This window comes from Stigmatopora argus, chromosome 2 (genome assembly GCF_051989625.1).
Source record: "Stigmatopora argus isolate UIUO_Sarg chromosome 2, RoL_Sarg_1.0, whole genome shotgun sequence".
NCBI classification, from domain to species: Eukaryota; Metazoa; Chordata; class Actinopteri; order Syngnathiformes; family Syngnathidae; genus Stigmatopora; species Stigmatopora argus.
In genome coordinates, this window is record NC_135388.1 from 7,821,136 (window position 1) to 7,844,823 (window position 23,688).

General features: G+C 39.4%; 1 protein-coding gene across 7 annotated transcripts in view; it reads right to left on the reverse strand.

The window, feature by feature from the left end:
- The window catches only part of mdga1 (MAM domain containing glycosylphosphatidylinositol anchor 1), a 164,693-nt gene that overhangs the window by 70,016 nt on the left and 70,989 nt on the right, over positions 1–23,688 (reverse strand). For 6 of the 7 annotated variants that reach the window (XR_013298099.1, XM_077592216.1, XM_077592196.1 and 3 more), the window contains 7 exons: positions 17,878–18,147; positions 15,087–15,416; positions 13,522–13,821; positions 9,766–10,032; positions 9,357–9,511; positions 2,542–2,722; positions 1,979–2,002 (listed from right to left, as the gene is read on the reverse strand). Coding sequence is in view for 6 of the 7 variants with exons in the window: in XM_077592216.1 (XP_077448342.1) it covers positions 1,979–2,002; positions 2,542–2,722; positions 9,357–9,511; positions 9,766–10,032; positions 13,522–13,821; positions 15,087–15,416; positions 17,878–18,147 (1,527 nt within the window). In the remaining variant the exon portion in view is untranslated. The remainder of the gene's footprint in view (positions 1–1,978; positions 2,003–2,541; positions 2,723–9,356; positions 9,512–9,765; positions 10,033–13,521; positions 13,822–15,086; positions 15,417–17,877; positions 18,148–23,688) is intronic. The other variant, XM_077592225.1, reaches the window with a different exon arrangement.

Here is a 23,688-nt window from a genome sequence, read left to right on the forward strand (position 1 = left end):
ACATTACAGATTGCAACCTAAATTTCCCCAAAAACTTGTTTAAAGTCAGGTAAGTGATTAAAAAATAGAAGACACTGGTCAAGTCATTTATCAAAATATAACTTTGCAGCAATGTATACATTGTTAGAATTTGGTCAGCAATAGTCAGACTGTCACCAAGAACATAATCCTAAACAGAGTGCTATCAAATGAATTTCTTCAGCCAACCAGATCCTGTTTATATCTTCCCCGGAGCCTTTTTCTTTGACTATTTTTTTTTCCACGGGGTGTTGGTGATGATAACCTGAGGAGTGTGCTGTCCTAAGGGAGTAAACTGTTTTACTTGCCTTGGGCACTGAACATCCACCCTGTGGCACTGTCTCAGATTTTGACATAACTTCAACAAACAAAAGAATTTTGAATTATGAAGCGCACCATCAAGGAGCGACTTTATTTTCACACACAAGGTGTATTTGATTGATTATACGACGTATGAGTGCATCAATCTGTTGCATTTCCCAGTTGTTCATTATTGAAATAGCATTTTTGTACAATTTATTAATGTATTATTTGTTACATTGTTTTATTGATGCGTTTGATGGATGATGAATGCGTCTTCCATGGACTTTACTGGAGCGGTCATAAATAATTATGCCCGAATTCTAAGGCACACAGTCAATTTTTGGGGTTAAAAAAAATAATTTAACTGTACCTTATAGTGTGACAAAGAAAATTGGTGGCGGTGAAGGTCCAATCCAATCTGACTGGGAGGGTTAGCAGTGATCAATCACTGCCAACCTCTTCCGGTCAAAATGGATTAGACGTTTAGAACCAAGAATGAGCAGCCAACGAGTTAAATGAGGGCCCGATATAAAGGGTTAAATGTTTGCAATGCGGGCTCAGTTGTTCATCTGTTCAGCCAAAATCCGGTTCATTAACACTGCATTGACTCAATAAATCCATGCGCCCCATTTGCTTACTGTGTCTGCTACTCCATGCGAAGAGGGCCTGTGTTATTATTTGTTTCAAGAAGCTAATCTATTACTCGACACCTACTTGTTCCAATTTGCACCGTTGTTCTCGCAGTCTGCTCCAATCTGCTGTTGTTTTAATTGCATGCAGAGCTGAGTGACACCCGTGCCAAACTAATGTTGCATGTCTCTTAATAAAGAGGACAGGGAGTGTTCAGCGGGCTGATTAAGACACATGGAGGGACTGAGATACTTGGAGGATATTAACGTTCACTGGTATAATGTACTTTAATGCTACACTTGGGGGAAAACTGGAAAGATCAGCGATGGAAAGAGTTTATGAGGTCGGACCTCAGGAGAACACAAAAGAACATAAACAAAAAGTATGGCTGACAATCGCAATAAGATATTGTTTGTAATAACAATCTGGCTCTCAGCAGCCAACAAAAACCAATCCAATATTGTTTGGATGCATTGGCAGATTTACCGAATAGTTGCCGTGTGCATCATCAATTTAAGACAAATAAACACCTACCTCCATAAGATGTTTTTTTTTCCGGGATATAATAAGGGAGGTAGTGAAAGCCAAGAAAACAAGTTAATCCTATACATCCCAGCGGAAAAAAAAGTGCTGAGCAATTTAGAACAAAAACAAAATGCAAATAAAAGCCAACATTTTTAGGAAGTTGAAGCTATTATGGTTAGTAGGCAGTATTTAAATGCCAGAAATTTTAGCCAATCAAATCAGAGTACTTCAGATTATGTGGCATTGCATGCGGCTCCAGTGGTTAGCGAGTTGCCCTAACAGTTCTGAGGTCGAGGGGTTGAACCCAGGTTTGCGTGGGAATTTACTTTACATGATTTTTTTTAAATAAAAATTCCATTCGTCCAACATGAGTTGGTAAAGAAAATAAAGCTACATTAATTAACTAATGGGCCATGTCCAATTATTAAGCATTTCATCAATAACAAAAATGAGTTTAGATACAAAAGAAGGAATGTGGAAGCTGAAAGATAAAAGGACTCACCTGAGGGTCTATAGTAGGTGTACGCTGTAAGAAAATAGGTCAAATAGTTGATAAACATAATTGGTTAACAAGTAAATACATATAGTATACATATAAATGCGAGGGCTAGCTCGAATTTTTATATGTGGGAATTTCTCCAAAAACATGCTTGTGAGCTTTATGTGGATGTTTTAGCACTTATTAAAAAAATGGAAAATGTCATCTTTTAAATTTTTACAAATGTGACAGTAATAAACACATTTTTCTCATAAGAGTCTGTCATGACTCGCTATTGCATTATGCCTTAGATCAGGGCTGCTCAATATGTCGATCACGATCGAACAGTCCATGGCCAAGGTACTCTTGGGAGATCGCAAGACAATCGGATTTAATCCAGTCTGTTGGTTTTCTTAGCTAGGCTATCGGGAATTTTGCAGGTCTGTAGTAAGCTAGAGCATAAATGCATAGTGGATTTTCACTCCTGTTAGATACATTTACATACATGTATGTTGCTATACCTCGCATTAGAGTACTCTAATGCGAGGTATAGCAACATACATAGTTGTATACGTGTGAGGACTCACGTTCAGAGTACTGGATAGTGCGACTGACAAATTCTCCAGGGCTGTAGTTAGTGATGGGAGCCAGTCGGACCTCATAGGAAAGGGGGATTCTTAGGTCGGGAATGGTGTAGGACATCAGCGCTCCTTTCTCTGGTTCCTTGCCTTTGAGGTCGATCTGCTTCCACATCAGGTTCTGCTTATTCTGGATCGAACACATATCATTGACAAGAGAGACACAGAAAGAAAGCTCAGGCATATATTGTTTGTGTGCGGGGGAAGAAAAACCACAAGAACCACAAACAAAATCCCATTGTGTCCAAATAAAACAAACAGGATCACAAATACGACAAATCTGCTTGAGACACAGATATGGCAAAAGCTGCACACCTGACTGCAGTGCAGTGTAGGCTGACTGTTTTTTAATTATTAGTTTAACCCTCCAACATTTCCTTTTGTTACTGAATGTATATCTCTGTTTGCCAATCCCATTACTTTCAAACATATAATTTCAAGAGTGGTACTCAAGATATGTACTATGTATCTATCACTCATACCAGTACGTGCCACCAGCAGCCTCCTTTCCGACGAAACTAATGAGTTATTGAGGACATAAGGTTAAGCACAACACTAATTATAAAAATCCGCACAATTCAAATATGATTACCTAAGAGGATCCCTGAATGTAGTCGTCCGGATGTGTACTTTACAGAGAATACCCACTAATGCCATCGTATTGATCAACGTATCCTCTTATTTTTTTATTTTAAAAACAGAGTATGCAATTCACATTTCCATTTACGACCGAGGCAATGTGCCTATTGCTAGCACTTTTGCATAGAGCTATTTTTTCCCCAAGATTTTATTAGAATGTGACTTTTAAATAAGGACAAGTCTACCTCTACTACCTAACTCGTAACCTACAGGCAAAAATGGTCCAATGATCAATAGATTCTGGTCCGTGCTACATAGCTACCAAGTATCTTTTGCTCAATATTTTATTAGAATGTGACTTTTAAATAAGGACAAGTCTACCTCTACTAGCTAACTCGTAACCTACAGGCAAAAATGGTCCAAGGATCAATAGATTCTGGTCCATGCTACATAGCTACCAAGTATCAAGATGATCAGCTCACTAATAAAAGAGGAGTAGGACTGCATAGCTAGTGTCCACAAGAAGAAAAAGAGGTTAAGAGTTGAGAGGCATTCTCTCGGTAAAAACACGTGTATAGTATATTTATACTGTAAACATAAAGTGGTAATGTAATGGAATAAGAACAGATTGAAAAGGCATATTTGATGGTACATTGAAAATAATTAAATAAAAAATACAAACATGCCTATAAAATCTATTTTAAATGACATGTTGGGTTTAGTTCCTCTGACAGTAAATCAGGCAGTGTTTTTTTTTTCTTCATACCATTTCAATTGTGGTTTGTCTGTATGAGTGTAGGCCTGTACAGAAGGTTCCATTAGCTGTGTACCTGCTTCTGATCATAGCTACTTAAAGACCATACAGAGCTTCATCTAATGTGTTAGGGCACCCACTCGACCATGACAAGCTGGTGCACCCACGGCATGCCATTATCAGGTAATGCATGTTGGAGAAGTGTGTCTGTGCGCATGTGTTTACGTGTGCTTGTGTGTGAAACAGTTAAAAACCTCAAAGTGCAGAGGATTTACATACTGTAGTGAGCAACAGACACATTTTTCAATAGAGATGGTTGATTTAAATTGCCTTAAAATGCGATAAAGCCTATATAGTTGACTTAGCTACTGAATTAATATTCCAAACCATTCATTAGGATAATGTGGAAACAGAACCATGTTGTCCGCCAGACAAGATGTGGTTGACAAATGGATCAGGCAAATTGGAATTTTTCTCCTTTAACTTATCTCAGTTCAGTAATCATAAAAGAGTTTATTGATCAAATGCAAACCACATTATTTCCCTGTTGAAAAACTCTGCTTACTGGAGCAGATATCTGCTCAGCATCTGCAACGTGAGCCTTAACATCATATTTATATCAATTTATTTACCGTGCGAACACACATTAATCTAGATTTGGTTTCACATCAATGGAAAGAGTGAAGCCTCGTGTTCATTCATGTGAAGATTCATGCATCGTATAAACATTAACGCTGTGCAATATAGACGAAAGCTAAAACAGAAGACGGGTGAACTACTATGCATTTTTTGTTTTTATTTGGATATAAAGAAAAACATAACATTTGGATTTGAGCGTTTTTTTTCCCAGATGAAGACGACACCACGCAATAAGTATGGGTTAACTAGGGGAGTTGAATCAATGATCCAGTGGATGCTTGATAGGAATATTTGTTTTCGGAGGAATAAAAGATTTGCAATATGACCTTAAAATCTTTGAATTTGAATTTAATTACAACACATTTCCTTTAGAATTTTGGGAAGACAGCAAGCCAAATAATGTGTGAGAAGACGTAAGATCGAGCGGCACTCACAATAGAAACAGACAATTATGCATATAAACTTAATATGGATTGAGAACATGAGAGGGGGAGGCCTGTTCAAATAATAGAGTGTGAGGTTAATTATTCTCTCATCCTCTGTTAATGGATCTCTTTCATGACTTGATCCAGCAGTCAGCTGATATGAAGCGTCTGGATATGAAGTCTTTGTTTGTGTACGCACGCACGCACGCATACAACTTGAATCTCTGTGGATTCCTGAGAGAGATTAGCCTTCACTACATCGGCCCCTCGGGCTAGATTATGGTTATGCATTTATGAGCGTCAATGTAGGCCTGCAATTCATCGCGAGTTTCCCCCGTATTTTTCAACCCCAAATTTCTCATATATATGATAATGGGAGGAGTGTTTGTATGGACGGGTTTCTATGGGGTACAGGACCAGATGTAAATATTGTGGCTCATTCAGTCATTATTCCAAAAGATAGAGCCATAGTGAGATATTAAAGTGCAAGAAAAACACATGGTATGAAGATTATTTTAAAATTACTTAAATGCGGCAGCTAAGTAACCAAGTGTATGATAAGTTGATTATTACTAAACTGTAATAAAATAATAGTTCCCGTATTTAACTTTGAAAAGGAACATGCCGCAATGGCTCTTATTAAGTTCCAACCTGCTGGGGTCATGAAAACATGAATGAGTGAACTTTTATACTCGTTTAGCTTAGAGCAATTTTGGCATACTGCCCATCCTGGACACAATGTACAGAGAAACTGGTTTGCTTGAGTCATGATGTCACGTGTGCTTGATATGATAAAATACTGGCCATCCAGACTGCATAAGCAGATGTAAAGTTGGATAAGGGAGGTCACAGATCACAGTTAAGTGGCCACTTAGAGAACACCTTCCATCCTGATCACTCGAGTCCATTTTCACTCCAGGTTTTGAAAAAATAACCATATATGAGTGTGTTAAATAACAAGTCTGTGATGACAGAATGTAGATGCCATATGAAGTCATTTATAAATACCCTAAATGGGTTTTTGTATGGGCAAATTGACTTGAAACAAACATAAGATAGGTAGGTTAACCTTGAATCCTAACCGAACCCATATTTTCAATTGTTTTGAATTTTTTTGAGCTATTTATTACTATTTTTTCAAGTTAATTCAGTAGATACAAAAACAACGAATGGATCTGTGCGGGATATTATTGATTTAATTTCAGTTTAAGCCACCAAACAAATGCCACCTTCCCCTACAACTGATATTTAAATGGAGGCGAGACTGCAGCATATTTGACATTTTTCCTATTAACATATCCAAACACAACCGTGGCAGACAGAACATGCAAAAACAACAAAAATTCAGTTCCGACCTCCCTATATTTTGACCAACACTGAGACACAATAAACATCATTGCTTAGTATAAACTGTCTCATTATGGCCAGAATATATCTTGCCAATTCCAGAAACTGCCACTGAGAAAATGTGTATATAGGGGAACAAAATAATACTAAGGTGGAATACTATCCTTAACAAAACAAAGGATTTAAAAAATATATATGTATATTATCAATTCAAGTGCATGACCGAACAAGCAGATGCCAACGGGTGATATGTGTGGGTGATCCAAAGTCAGTCAATTCTACAGTAAAGACATCTGCACCACAACCTCTGATAAGAATGCTTGTGTGTTATCGTCTCAATATGTCCCCCGAGAGCCCCACATCATCGGGCAGGTGCAAAAAAGATGGAGTGCTGAAGCGTTAAGAGGATGAGCTGTAGAAAGTGTTAGCGGAATAGATGGCTTGTGAAATTGACATGGTATTACTTTCCAATGTTCTCCTACTCGGGGTAATAGTGGAAGAGACCATTGAAATTTAATGTTTTCCCTTTCATTTCCATTTACCTCTTCCTTTTAACACTCACTCACTGTTTTTCAAAAATGACATCAGAGCTTGTGACTCAGTCAAAATAATGAGAACAATCCTGTTTTCACATTAAATTGCTGCCAAATAAAAGCTTAAATAAATAGAAATAGAAATTCCCGCCTCAAGTACAATACTTTGAGTACTGGAAAAAAAGATTTAGCTTCTTTCTTTTTTGCGTTTTATAAATGACTCCAGTTGTATTTGATTTTTGTTAAATTCAGTCAAGGTAAATCCGCCTGTTTCACGTTTGGTCGCCCGGACGTTTGGTCGCCCGGACGTTTGGTCGCCCGGACGTTTGGTCGCCCGGACGTTTGGTCGCCCGGACGTTTGGTCGCCCGGACGTTTGGTCGCCCGGACGTTTGGTCGCCCGGACGTTTGGTCGCCCGGACGTTTGGTCGCCCGGACGTTTGGTCGCCCGGACGTTTGGTCGCCCGGACGTTTGGTCGCCCGGACGTTTGGTCGCCCGGACGTTTGGTCGCCCGGACGTTTGGTCGCCCGGACGTTTGGTCGCCCGGACGTTTGGTCGCCCGGACGTTTGGTCGCCCGGACGTTTGGTCGCCCGGACGTTTGGTCGCCCGGACGTTTGGTCGCCCGGACGTTTGGTCGCCCGGACGTTTGGTCGCCCGGACGTTTGGTCGCCCGGACGTTTGGTCGCCCGGACGTTTGGTCGCCCGGACGTTTGGTCGCCCGGACGTTTGGTCGCCCGGACGTTTGGTCGCCCGGACGTTTGGTCGCCCGGACGTTTGGTCGCCCGGACGTTTGGTTGCCTGGACATTTGGTCGCCGGACTTTTGACAACATGACAGAGAGTTTACTGTTGAAACCAGCTCTCAAAATTATATTCATGAGAGAGATTTTAATATCTAAATATCTACTGTTGAAACCAGCTCTCAAAATTATATTCACTCGGCGACCAAACGTCCGGCGACCAAACGTCCGGTCACGGAAAATGTATTTCAATAATGATGACACATAAAGTGTTGATACAAACCAATTACAATCGTGCCTTAAAACACGGGAGAGGAAATGAAACTGAGGGGTTTCCAGCTGGCGTACATCATTAACTCTACTGCCCCCCCAACCCATGTGAGTGAAGGGTTAGAAAAATAGCAGTCTGGTGGGCAGATAAAACAAAATATTATGTGAACTAATGTTTTTGGGAGTTTTCTTTCTCCCTCTCTGAGTTTGTTTAAATTAGTATGTTTTTCCCAAACTGACAGACCAACCGCAGGGAGCGAATGGGAAGTGAAAGGTCGGAGCCACAAAATGAAAGTGGAATCAAAAGAAAGGACATTGCTAATACGCTTCCTCTCTATAGAGCCCTACTTCATTTGGCCATCATCCCAGTGGTAAAATAGGAGGAGAATCAACTATTCAGCTGCACAAAAGCAAGCTGGCACAGTCTACATTCTGGCATGAAAACGCAGACACACACGCATACACGCTAAAGGAAGGCGGTCTTGAGGGCTTGAGTTGAAAAAGGAAGGAGGCTAATTATATTGCTATAAAAAAGCAAGCAGCCACTTAGATTAAATTGTACAATGTGTTTTTTCACTTTCTTATAATGCACATTCAATTTAGGCACACCATGTGTATGCTCAGTTTTTTTAACTGTATTTGCTGCAGGGTCTTGGATTGAAAGGACCTGTCACATGAAAATAAACTGACAGTTGTGAGTGAGCCGAAGTAGAAGCAATAAAAGGAAGAGGTGAATGTCATCATTGTTCAATCAGCCTAAATCCCCAATTGATGAACTAAATATTCACTGAACTTCAGACGGCTCTTACATGATAATTTTGCATGCATACTCCACTACATACCGATGTGTGTTTCTGTGGTACAATTAGCAGGTGTTTCTGCCAAATCCCACATACTCCAATCCCACCGATGCGACAAGTTTATTGCCATTTTGATCAAAATGAAGTGGTCCACATGATCTGCCTTCTGAAAAATACGGACTACGAGGTCTATTTTCTGCTCTGTCAACCTCCGACCAGCATGGCTGCCTTATGCACGCGGTTAGGGTGGGCTAAAGCCCAGGGGCCTGCGATCAGACAGAGCAGTAAGGTGGTTCACTGGCTAGCGGACAGGAAAACCAGGCAGTTGCTTGGGGCTCCGGTCTATAGGGACCCCTGATGGCCACCAAAATGTACTTCCCAGAAACAACAAGAATCAGCCATTTGAAATGACATGGTGTCATTTTAAATGGTCAATTCAAAGAGGGGTTGCCACTGCAGCGTCAAGCATACCGCATAGCCATACTGTATCATATAATTTTTACGAAAATAACCTTTTTTTTTAATGCATACGTGGCGGTTCAGATCGAGTCTTGAGTAGGAGTATTTGGGATTTGGGCATTAAAGTGTTTATGTATTTGTTGTTTCATTGGATGCTAGAATGGTCATCAACCAAACATATAACACACAAAGATATCAAAGATAACTTCATTCCACTTGCCTTTACCTTTCGGACATTAATGGAATAGCCGATGACCTGATCTGCTGCCTCTGGATCTTTTTGGGTCCACTGCAGGTTGTAAGAGTAGTTATTCCCTTTAAGAATCCTCACTGGGTTGGGTGTGTCATAGTAGAATTCCGGATTGTAAGGATGAGCTGGAAAGCATTGAAGGAACATTTTTAAAATCCTTACAGGGGCGAAATACAGCCTGCAGTATGTGACGTTTTAGAACATTTTGAAGTTGGAACAGTGTGAAACGGTCAAAATGCGTGGGATGTGCAACGCGTCATAAATGTGGACGTGAAAAAAACGTGAATTTTATTTTATTGCAAAGTGCCCATATAATAATACTCAAGTATACACAGGACCGTTTTGTTACCACATTGTTGCCAATTGGCCTTTTACTCACCAGAGACATTAAATCTGCATGTTGATGTTCCTGCACTATTACTGACTCTGCATTCATAAGAGCCATTGTTGGTAGGCTTCAGTTTGAATTTCAATTCGGGGGTCGCCCTAAGGTCTGGCATGGGCATACGGACAAAGTCACCATTGCGGTACCAGCGGATGTCTGTGATAAGTGGCGGGTTGGAGCGGAGGACCAAACACCTCAGGGTCACCATCTGATCGTTTCTCGCACGTGTGTCCTGATATACTGGGTCCACAATGGGAGAATCTGTAAAGATGACAAAAATAGTCTATTTAACAGTTGACTGAGTTTGAGATGCTAAAACGACAGTCTTTATAGACGTCACACTACACGACTCATGTCGGCTAGAATTGGACTAAAAATGTAGTCTGAGTCAAGCAATAGTGTTCTTAGAATTGGGTTTCAAATGTGTGATGTTTAAACATTCTCCCCTGCTTAAGTGAGTTTTTTTTGCGTACTCTGGCTTCCTCTCACATTCAACGAACAGTTATTTTATATTGAATGATGACTAAGTTCTCTATTGGAGGAAATATGCATGAGAATGGCTGCTTTGTCAATAGGTGCCCTGACATTGCCTAGCAACCAGTTCAGGTGGTAGTCCTGTGTTAGCTGGGGTGGGCAACCACTCTCAAAAAATGACAAGAAATGGATGGAAGGGGGTCCACTTAACTTGTTTAAGACCATTGTGCTGACATGCCAAAGAGAAAAGGGAAAAAGTCTGTTATACTTTGAAGAAATTTAGAAATCTTTAATCGAACATAGCCGCGACCCTAGTGAGGATAAAGCGGTTCAGAAAATGAGATGAGGTAATTGAACACATTCTTGGATGTCGTATGGTTGAAATTAAACATTTCTTTGTGACCATGTAAAATTATACTCGAGGAAGATATTGTGGGGGGGCTGAATAGGACTTTGTGTACCGTGAAGGTTCAAAAGTGCTACAGAATAAAGTGAAAGCCCAAGTACCCATTCACCATTTAACTTTGAATTGCTCTTATTCTGAAAGGAGTTTTTTTTTCCTCCAGAAATAAACAATGTTGTGCTCCTTTGCTTAATTGGAGAGGAGAATTCCATTAGGAATATATGAACAGTAGTTTGGTTTTGGATTTAGTAACTTGAGAATAACAATGGCAAAATATTACACTATATTTGGATTTGTATTGAATGAATTTGGTTTGTCTGAAGTATTGAATACAAGCTGAACAGATGCTTTGATTTGCTAATTAGTGCCACATTCACAATGACTCACCACAGGCCCCTACAACTCATGAAACATAACAGAGGTTTTCAGCATTCCCAGGAAGCACAAACCCATCTCTACAATTAACCTCTGCTAACCAGCCATAATTAACCTAACCTACTGGCAGCCCTGCATGCATTTGCATTTGCTGACTGACTAGCTGCTGTTGCCCCGAGGTTAGAGAAGACAAAACACAGGCAAATTAGACCACCACAAATTACCAGGCAGCTCGCTCACCCCCGGCTAATCATGTGTATAATAGACACTCTGCTAATGGCGGTACTGCTTCACTAGCGGCAATGAGATGGTATGTTCGGTGGCACAGAGGTGAGGCAGCATGCCTACAGTACATTATGAGTTGCGTTTATCAGATGCAGGTGTAATTAGAGTTTAATTCATGTAATGTAGACTGTGGGATAAAAATCAATGGCAGGAATGATTGGAAACAAGAGTACTCATTGCTATTAGACCATTTCTAATGCTCAAATCCCCATGCATGTACATAAGAGGAAGCCATACTATGCGGCGATGCTGAGTGGGGAGGAGACGTCCTGTAATTGTGTTTACTGATTAGTACAGGCATGTTGCCTTATAAAACGTTTGATAAAAATATGAATACTTTAGTAAAATGTTATTTTTTTTAAATGGTGGGAAAAGGCCATTTTCGTGGGGATGCTTTGCTTTGCATTTCGGTCAACTGAAAACGTTTCGTTTCCTTTCTTTTAAAGTCATTCCATTGAAATGAGTGACCTAAAAAGGTCAAGCCAAGTTGGCTGTTGAAAAAACAAAATACATGGCCTCTCGATAAGAGTGCAAAGGAGATTTTAAACTCCATCTTTTAACTGCATACAAACGTCACCATTTTTATATTGGCACCACAATTTGTTTCATCAGGAGAGCATTCTGTGGGGAAAAATTATGGTTTTGTCCAATGCAAAACGGATTTATCCCTGGCCATAGCAACAGTAGCCAAGCCGAACGTTTAGACAGTAATCAACGTAAAAATCACTTTGGAGAAAGAGGTGGCGTGCGGAAGCAGTGAAGAGGGCTGACGAGTCGAGCGAAAGCAACTGCGAGGAAGACGAATGACGGCGTGAAAGTGAGCGAAGTCGATGATTGAATATGAGCAAAAGGATGTAGAGAATGACCAGACCAAGTAGACGGAGTTGGAGAGGGATCCTCCCTCTATTAGCTGATTGATGATGATGAGAATAGCAATGAGGAAGAACAGCCAAGTGAGATGGGGAAAAAAGAAAAATAGCATACAAAAAAATGGAGTGTGGGCCCAGTCTGGCATGACTGCATCACTACTTAATTGTCTGTCATAAAAAATAATAATAGTGTTTTTCCTTCACACCGATTAATAGTGCTAAATGGACACACAAAAACAGACAATGAGGCCCAGATTAAGAATGGCGTGAAATGGAGACAGATCTGTTTTCCAACACGTTTCTGGGTTGTTGTTGTATTGTTATCTACACCTCTTGCTCGGTGTGTTTTCCATCGCCGTGACCTGACAATAACACTTAAAAACAAATCTTAGTGCCTCACTATCTATCTCTTCACCTTTCCTAACATCACGTTTCCATTTCAGGCTTGCCCTTACACCTGTTTTTTGTCCATGAGCTTTTGCTGGTGCATCCGTGTGTCTCATATTTATGTGTCTTTCTACACCCAGAGTGGGGTCGGCCACCTGGCCCATTAATCAGACTTGGCTAGTGAGGACAGCAAGGCTCACACAGTGTTTCCTTGCCTCCCCGCTTGCATTAGCAAGCCCTGTAAATCCTTGTGGAGAAAAGGAGCACAATGAAATCTGGTAATTTAACCTGCTCCGGGTCTATTGTGGCCTTTGGGTGTCTCCAATACGAATAATAGTCTGGCTTTTATTTTTATGCAGGGTACATTTTACTGGACACTCAAATTGAGAGTAGACAGTTGATTATTGCACCTCAAGGAGCTATTTGATTTCAATAATTAAAGGTCCTGTAAAGTCAAATTAAAATGAATAAATTGTTGGATTGAGTGAACGTAAAGACTGCTGTTAACAACCCTTATAAATTGTAAGTTAAAAAAAGAGAACATATTCATATATTAGAGCTTTTTGGAAAACTGCTGTGACAGTTTTCCTTTAAATGCAGTAGGACGATAAACTGAGTTTAAAAGACAGTGTTTTGTTATGGGTGTGGGGGGTAGGGGGGTGTTGTTTTAAGTATTTGTTTTGGTCATTTATAATGATTGCACGTCAAATCTGCTCACTTACAAGCTGAAATAATCATAAATGTTATACGAGATGTCTATGTATCCTTTGTTCAGTCCACAACAAGACATGTATGCATTTGGTGCCAATGGCTGAGTGTGCACTCCTTTTTACAAGGCCAGAAAAGTGCCAAGGTTTTACAGGTTAAACGGATTCAAGGTTGTACAAGTGTTCCTATCGTAGAGCTAAAAAGTGCATTCCTGAGATCCAAATATTCACATAAAAAAAACAAACTCACATTGCACGTTGAGTTGGACCTGTGACTCCCTTCGTTTAATGTTGAGCCCGTTGTAGGGAGCAGTCTGGCAGCGGTAAGCCCCCATCATGTCCCGGCTTACGTTCCTCAGCTGTAAGCGGCCATCGGGCGTCTCCACCACAGCCTTCCCAGAAGGCATCAGTAGGTCTTTTTCAGTACGGGACCAAAGGATTGGCGGACGTGGTTTCCCATCCATCACTAAGCATACAAGCTCAGCAGTCCCGCCTTCTCGTGCGCTAACCACCTGACCACCTGGAGGGACCATCAGGATCGGTGGGGATACTAAAAAGATTGCACAAGATTGAACACCCCATTAATAAACAAGACATAACATGCCGGCTACTTATCATGCAAGGCGAGTACAACGGTGAGTATATGTGAAAGTGTAAGAGGTGAACATGGACATAAAAAGCACAGATGGTGTCTGACAGTTAAAGTTGAAAACAGAAGCAGATGGCGAATAAAAAAAGTGTGGAAGAAACCCAAGTTAACAAGGCCAATTTTATTGAACAATCACACCATTTTAATGCAACGTGGGAATCATGAAACTCAATGGCTGCTCAGTGTGGCGCGCTAACATTGTGGAGTGCAAACATAGGGGCCAATTACGCAGGGACTCAACTTAAGTAGATCCTTGATGGCATTAAGTATAATTAAATGGGACAAAAATGGGCTAAAAGGAATGTGCAGGTGTTTTGTTCGAGCTATGCAGTAGCTCCACAGTTGAAAATAAAGGTTTTCAAAAAGTGAAGTGTCCACTTGATTCAAATCCACAAGTGCCTTTCACTCAATGAAATCACCCGTCTTATTTGTATTTCTTCAAATAGTGGCTGCTTGTCAAATAAGATGACAAGCATCAATTCATCATCAGGCAAGTTTGCAATTTGAAACTTAAGTCTTGGCATATTTCCTCAACTATCGTGGCCTATAGTCATATGAAAAGATTGCTGGTACCAAACAATCAAAGAATTAAGAAAACAATAAAAACTTAATAAAACTAATATTGTCTTGTCGATTCCAAAATTGCAGTCTTTTTCTTCTAGCATTTACTTTTTTCTCCACCTCTTACTGAATTTTTGTTGTATTGCCCAGTCTGCACTGCTTTAATTTGCGTTTCCTTATAAATTGTTTATTTTAATTGACTATTGCTTTTAACTGTGTTTGCTGTTTTTAATGTGATGAAAAGCACCATTTACCTTTCATCAATTTGCAATTTTTCTTTCTCGTCTTACTACTTGCACACAATTACATAATTACCATCGGACAACCATAAATAGTAATAACTGTAGTCATGCCAGCTTTGTTCATAAGGTGAATGCATTAGATGATTTTGATGTATTTAAAACAAGCACACACAGTATATTAAGTACAATTTTGTTTCTTATTAGGAATCAGGGATCTTATAATCTAACAAATTGTGTGACAGAGAAAACCTTATGGTTTTTTTAATTCCTCATCCAAAAATATTCAAAAAAAAAACAATCTGTTAGACCTAACGCAATAAAAACGTGTGAAATGAGAGACCAAGACAAAGAGGAACTTCTCACCGCTATTCTGGGAGATATTGACATCCACCCGAAGCTCCGGCACACTGCTGCCCGGGAAGTTTGCCACACAGCTGTAGGTTGCCAGGTCTCGGAATTTCATGTCCACAATCTCCAAGCTGCTGGTGCCCGGGGCCATATCGGGGTCACTGCGCAGCAAGATCAGGCTGTCCGTGTTGAAGACCAGCGCACCGTTCTTGTACCACGTGTAGTTGACCTTGTCCTGAGGGTTGGCGTCGACATGGCACGACAACTTGAGGTCGCGACCCATTTGAATGGTCTCGCTGTCCTTGTTGGAGTCCGGAGTAATCTGGAAAGTCAGGTTGCTCATCGCTAGGGCAACAAGAGAGAAAGGCAGATTAATGGAAGCTGGGTCATTTGTGTAGGAACTATTCCAAATGTTCCAAAACATTCTTGTTAAATGTTGGTGATAGCTTTAATATACTGTTGAAACATTAAAAAGCAAATGAAGCTAAATGGGTCGGAATTAACCAATATTTACTCAAGTTAATAATTTTTTAGATTTTTGTAACATTTACAGAACATTTGCATAAAATGGGAAACGATATTAAGAAAATAATTATAGGGTGTCGCCAAATGAGGATTAACAGTGGGTTAAAATGGGTTAATGTCTTATAATTCCTCAGTTTTGACCATGTAAATTGGAAGGTAGCAATTTGGCTGTTTTTCTGCTGGAATTGCCGATATTTTCTTAATATTTTATTTTCCAGCAGCCACAATTTACAACCAAGTATTTTTTTCTATTCATAGATGTTAAAAATAAATGAAACTACCCTAAATCTTGACACTTAAACTAAGTTTACATAACGACATTTGCATATTAGAAAAAATAATATTGGAAATAAATAAAATAACATGGAGTCATGAAAATATGAGTATTACTTAAAAAGGAATAATGAGGGGCTAATTCTGAAAAAAAAAATCAACAAATTAAAGAAAAAAATCCAACACACTAAATAAGGCAAATGAAAACTAAAAAATATAATGGTTAATATGTTCTGATTAACTGTTTTCAAACTAGTAATTCTAAACTATGTAGCTAGGTAGGTCAGTGATTAAAAACCCATTCAGGAATTTTTACATATAGTTATTCATTAAATGATTTTGATGAACAGAAACTTGATGCTAAAGAAAAACACACGTGCGTACAAATTAAAAATTTAAGCCTAGAATGCAGTGAAAAATGAAAATGTTTTCGGAATGAAAGGAAAATGTGGCACAAATGGTTTGAGGCACGCGGATGATGCAAAATAACTCAAAGCAACACGAAGAGAGGAATAAAGGTTATTAAAGAAAGCGTGAGAGGGGAAGAGTAAACTGCGAGACATAAAAGGAGCCTTGTACAGAAAAAAAAAACTGGAAGCCACTGCGAGAGAGGAACAAAATCAAGGACAAAGAGTACCTCTCTCAGTGTCACATTTAATTTTCACTTTCAAAAGCTACATTCTCCCTGGAGATTTCTGCACTGAATACAAAGCAGTTGCACATTTCCCTCCATAAAGGGAAGGAAAGGCAGCGGACAATTTAGGCGACTTTGATTTCACTATCTTTAACGTCTGACCAGGGATGGCGAGTCAGAGTCACGCATGAGGCACTGACCATATGTTTAACATGCTTTGCTGTCTGGAGATAATGTTGTTAGTCCAATACGCATGAAAGCTCAGCACTTGCGTACAGCTTCACACTGAGCTTACGCCTTTCTGCTCGTGCATTCACGCACACGGGCGCCAAATGTGTATGTGTCTCATTTGCTGCCTCGTCACCTGTGTTGGTGCGACGATGCGTTCGGGCCCATTAGTTTTACAGGAGAAAGCCATCCAGCATACATTGTCGACGGTGTTAGCTAACAGGCCAGACTCGCACTAATTGCTTCCACTTCGCTGCAACTAATTGGAGTGAGTAAAGATGATTAAAGGGAGTAAAAATAGCTGCAGGGCAGAAAGAGTGGAAGGCTACTGTAATAATGGCAGGGGATTGGATAAAAGGGGAATGCTTAACCCCTTGGATTCTGACATGATTCTCATCAGTTTTCCATAATGATGGATCAATTGCTCACGTGAAAGATATGCATTCAAATGCACGTTGCACTGTTAGACATTGCAGTGTAAAAAAATGACTTTTTTTTTTAAAGAAGCTGAAAGTCAAACTCTTAAGGTCTCCTAAGTGACTTAATATTCATACCGCAGTTATCTGTTGGATAAACCAAGTTTAATTAACCCTTTAAAGCCCAACGCACTATAAATAAATGACCGCAAATTAAAATTCTTCAAACTCTTGGAACAAAAAACGACTACAACATTTCATTTATAATTTGTCATAAATTTCTATCCTATTCATCGTACCCTGGTTTTTATCAGGGTAGCAAATATTACAATGCTCAAAATCATATGAGTGGCCATTTAGTGTTTATTTTATGAGCAAGTTTGTGGACAATTCTCAAATTTCCTCTTCAGGGCGATGGACATATTTACTGTCCTAAAACTGTTTTCAATTTACTTGAGTTCAAATAACCGTATTTTTACGACTATAAGGCACACTTATAAGTCTTAAATTTTCTCCAAAATAGACAGGGCGCCTTATAATCCAGTGTGCTTTATATTTTGAAAAAGAATTAAAATGTGTCATTCATTGAGGGTGCGCCTTATAATGCGGTGCGCCTTATAGTCGTGAAAATACGGTATTTAACTGACGTTCAGTTCACTGAAATTTTGAATTAAAAGGGATTAACTTGACTTGACTTTGACATTAAAAAAACATGTTCATTCATACTTACTCCTGACAACTATGTTGATGTTTTTACGAGCAGGGTTTCCCACATTGTTGACAGCAGTGCAGTTATAGAAGCCCGCGTCTGTTGGTGTGACGCCCCTCAGAGTGAGCTGGGACCCGCGAACCTTGGCGTTGAGAGGTAGGGGTCCGGGGTAACGGGACCATATCACAGTAGGTGTTGGGAAACCCGCCGTCACCTCACAATTGATGACCACATCCTGCCCAGGATCTGCCACCACGGTGTCATTGACAGACAGCCGGATCATCGGCGGAGCTGGGAAGAGACGCAGCAAGAGAGCGGTTAGGTTAAACTTGAACTTCATATATAATGAATGATGTGATGATGAAACCTGCAGAAATTAAAATACTAATGAGGTTACCTTTAATACTTCAATATGTCAAAGGTGTTTCTCGCTGGGATTGCATTGCGGTTGCAGCATTCAAATGGATTGATCTCAATATCGCTTTAGATTTAGCTGAAACTTCTGCTGTGCTGGTTTAGCTCTTGGAAAATCCCAGTTCAACAAGCAATAATTATTTTGTGTTATGTTGTTAGTTTCAGGTATTTTCTTGCCAACGGTGAGCCTTCTTGCTTGGCCGTACTTGATGTCGAACTTGCACGAGGACTTGTGGCGTGTATATTTTAAACCAATTCAACATTTACGACGCTGATTAATGACCTGGTGCTGTTTTTGTAGCAGATTGAAGAGGAAACAATTGTCTCAGACTTCCCACAACCTAAAATAACAATAATCCCAAATGACATTAGACAATCTTGTTTTGTCTATTTTGAATGAAAGGGAGAAATAATGTTGTTTAGCTTCCAATTTGACCTTGTACTCGACCAGAAATTAAAAAAAAAACATCATGGCTTAAAAGCAGATTTCAGGTTTCTACCAAATTGACATAATTATAATCCTCTTTTTAGCACTGAAGCACACAATTTCTCTAATAGAATTTTGGTTTTGGTAGAGCCAACCAAGCAATGGTTTAAAAGACTGCAATCACTGAAATTAAAGCAATGAAGGTTAGACATAGACCAAAAATAATCCACTTTTAGAGCTGCATGTTTCCACTTTAAACCAGAATACACACAAAGGCTTTTACGCGGACTCACAAGGGCACAGCGTCATGATTTCAGCTACAATCCTTACCAATAGTTCACAAACTGACAGCAAATTGACTAGTGCAAGGGAAAATAAGTATCTTAGTCGGTGCATATTGAATCACCTTATAACACTTAAACTGTCGGTCCCAAGAGAAATTGGTGATACCTTGTACTCCCAAAATTATTCTAACTTGGTCATTTATGATGTACAATCTTTGTTATATTACATTTATTTGAACGATTCATCCTTGAAAGTTTTTATTGAATTTTGATGGCACTCAGAGTACTGTTGGAGGATGCCCATTGGGATGCAGCTACAAAAGTCTGTTTTCACCGTTTACTTTTAAAACGGGCATCCATTGCTGTTTGCTCCATGCAAGGTTTCCTTCCCTGCTTATGCACATTCAAGAGTCCAAAAGAAAAAAGCTAGACTGGAGAGGAGGGGCAAATGAGGAAACATTTGCAAGCTTCGACCTTAAAATGTCCCAGTCAAAAGTAAATGAAAAACATGGCTGACGGCCCACGATAAGGTACAATTTGCTTTGTTTGTGAATTGATCGTTTGACTTTCAGCAGCAATCCGGACAACAAACAAAATCTTTTTGGCAGCGGACCATTTTACTGAATAGCTCTTTTTATCTCTACAGCCTTTCCATGTACCTGAACTTTTAAAATCTGATATGCTACTAATGGACTTATTGTACTTTTTCTTACCTGCATTTAAATAAGTCCAAATTCTCTCTCTTTGGAATGAAGAATACAGTGGTACCTCGACCTACGATCAGCTCGTGGTACGCCGAAAATTTCGATGGAATAATTCGCCCGCGATACGATCAACATTTTGTGATGCGACCAAACCAGGTGGCCATGACATGAGAGGCTGTTTATCATTGTAGCGCACTGTCTTTTTTGCCACATCTTTTTCCTCTAAACAGATATCTACGAGCACTGAATGATTTATTCAGACGAGTTTCGACCAGGAAACGCACAACGCGCATGCGCGGGCAAAAAGAGGGCTTTCTGGGTAATGAAGTATACTCGTGCACACAAAACCGCCCAATTTTAGTTATATTAAACACATTTTATTACTATTAAACCACTAGTTATATGTTACTTTGTTGATAGATGGTGAATTAGAAAAAAATAAAACATTTTTTTCCAATCCAATATCCTGTTTTTGGTGTTTTTTCAGAGGGTTGGAACGAATTAACGCCCCCACCCCTCTCTTTGTCCGTCTCTCTCTCTCTCTTCCCCCTTCGAAATGCGTCAAATTTTACTTCTATTAAACACATTTTATTACTATTAAACCACTAGTTATGTGTTACTTTGTTAATAGATGGTAAATTAGAAGAAATAAAACATTTTTTCCAATCCAATATCCTGTTTTTGGTGTTTTTTCAGAGGGTTGGAACGAATTAATTGGTTTTTAGATCATTTCAATGGGAAACGTCCGCTCGAGTTACGAAAAGCTCGACATACGATCTCAGTCCCGGAACGGATTAAGATCGTATCGAGGTACCACTGTACTGCATAAATGCTTGAGTATACCAGCACGCCTGACATAACGTCGTTTTATTTTATGCAATTACAGCAAATTGGGATCATTTCCGCTAAAGAAGGAAAGCCCTTTGTTGAAAATTGCTAACGCACACACATGAGCACGCATTAATAGCCCCACAGGATTTTACAGCTTCGGACCAAATTTGAGCAGACGCAGCTTGCCAGTAAATCCCAAAGATAGGAGAGTTTATTCAGCCCTTCATCGATTAGTGCAACTCCTTCTACACTATACCTTCCTGGTAATGTGTCAGTTGTACAAGTGTGCAATAAATATGATTCAATCAATGGCTAGTAAATCTTGTGTGTGTGCTGTGTAAACTGAGCGCAGACAGTCGAGCTGTAGTAATTCAAGATGTCTAAGAATAGCATCTACGACTCGGATATTGGTTGTCTTTAATGTAAAGGAGTAAAAGAAAGGCTAAGCACTGGGGAAAATGTTATTGCCTCATGATGAAATTTTCTTTAAATAAAACCTTTAACGTCAAATTGTCAACCATACTTCCTGATAACGTCAGCAGTCACGTTGTAAATGGTCACCGCATGCTCATTGGTCGAAGAAAACTATCGTTTTCACTGAGAGAAAGTCAAAATATGGTGGGGAGAAAAGCAAATGTGGGACTGAAGAGATAAGTGAATCAAGGAGAAGTGGGGATTTGAGAATTACAGCTTCAATTTCCTGGGGATGTGTGGGTGTTGGCGACAGTGGGATCAGGCGCCACTCGTCACCAAACTAATGAGATTTGTGTGCGACACCACACTTTACAAGCAGGTAACAAATGTTTCCATCTTCGACACAAGTTCCCTTCTAAGTCGACTCTCCATTTTCCCTCTGTCATGTTGTCAGCACTTTACGTAGTCGTTCTTTGCACATTAGGCTCTTTTTTTGTGCACTCCAGCCACAGCACTAGGTATCCTTGCACAATATGATAGGCTCCGATAACACCGCCTCATAAAATGAGGCTGTGTTTCGAAGATAACCAGGCTCAATGTTTATTGGTACTTACAGAGTGACATCAGTTTAACAGGCCAGTTAAAACCCTTACCATACTCATAAAGAAAATTGAAAGTGATGAAGTGGTGCAAATAATGTTAGGACTAAAAACAATACAGGTTGATTTTTCAAGAGACAACTGCAAGCACTGGGTAATCATGTTTACTTTTCACCTCAATTTGGTTGATGACATTAAATAGGTAGTCCCTAAATTACAATGAACCTGTGTTTCCGTGACTTTTGCTTCATTTCTAACGTACTACTTATACATTTTTAAATAGTGAATAACCAATCATGCAGGGAACTATATTCGTCAACTTCAATTAGTAGTCAAACTGGACCCAAAATGACCTCTGTGAAATCATATGACATTACTCAGCCAATCAGCGAAGACATGCAATGATGATAATGAAACATTAATGGGGGTATTAGTCACTTGGTCCACTAAGAGTTGGCTTTTCCACAGCAAGTCCAAATAAAATAAAAAAGAGGAAAATGGAGCTGAACTGATGCTCGTCAGCTTTTTCAGCAGGGTTTAGTCCTGTAACATCCTCCATTTTAACCCCAATAGGGAAAAAGGGGATTTGGCAGGTGATGACAGTTAAGTGTGAGGACTGGAATTATCATAACGAAATCAGTCAATCTCCTTGACACATCATTGCGAGGCAGCAGTGAAATGCGTGATTCATTTGGGGCAATCTAATCAAAACCATGAACAACGCCACAAGGACACAAATGAAATCAGACTGAAGAAAAGCTAAATTTTACGAAGGATAAAGGAAACGTCTGTCTTACATTATCTGTATTTCTCGGAGAGAGTTTACTTAAGTACGCCATTGCCTTAGCCATCTGTTTACTTTGGTTACTCTTTCTTGTCCTTACTCTATATTTTTCTATTACAAGTTGAGTATAAACAGAGTTTTCATTTGTCAATTTACATCAGTCCAAAGAACTGCTATAACGTTTAACATCACTTGAAATGCCGAAATTAATTACAATTCCAAGTAGATTTTATAGGTCGTTATGTCGCCACAGTTCCGAAACCCATTTTAGCTTGATTATAATATTTTAAACTTTTTATAGTAAAAGCAATACAATATTATTAAACAAAATAGATCGGAACAAAACCCAATTTTACTGTCTGTGCACTAATATTCATGAGAAATAAAAAATAATCAGGAAAATAAAGTCAAACTGTCATTAAAATGACAACTTTAAGTTCCAAAAGAGGCAGAGATATAAATGTTTTAAAATAATACTACATACAAATTTATGCAGCCATAGAAATACTGCAGGTTTCCTTTAACTGTGTGAGGCTCAGACAGATTGGTAGGGACGATGCATGTGTGCGCGCCCATTAAAAAGTGAAAAAGTGGATGGCAGCTAAGGCATTTATTTAACTAATAACGTTAACATTTTCTCCCATCTAGCATGGAGACATTTCTGTGCATGAAAATATGCATTGATCAGTGCATGACTTGCGCATGGTCACTGCACTAGGCAACTGACAACATAAGTGTGTGCACTAATGAGAGGAGCTAGTGATAAACAACAGGGATTTGAATATGTCATAGCCCATTTGTACAGCATTTGTGGCCATTCCTGATAATTTACGTATTTCAAATAAATTTAACTGCTTGAGGTTGACATTTCCTGAATTTGAGCCCAATCACATCATTTTCAGAGGATCGCAATTGGGTAAAAAAATGGTTGTTTATTTGTATTTATTTATTTTTACATTTCTGAGGTATAGGATCAGGACCCAGTATAGGAAGATCCACAAAATCAAGTGACTTGGATTCCACTTGCATATTTGAAAGGGACATCACTAGATTCAGGTGTATAATAGAAATAATTTAACATTCCTAAATGTCAGAAAAGTATAAAGAAAAGTTGACCAAATGTGAAAGAAATGCAACACAATGTAAAGCTTCTCAAATTTAAGACACCGCACAGATGAATGAACATAGGTAGAAATCATTCATTCATTTTCTGAACCACTTTATCCTCACTAGGGTCACCAATCAGCCTACCATGCATGTCTTTGGAATATGAGAGGAAACCGGAGTACCCGGAGAAAACCCACACAGGGCCGGGGAGAACATGCAAACTCCACACAGGTGGACCAACCTGGATTTGAACCCAGGATCCCAGATC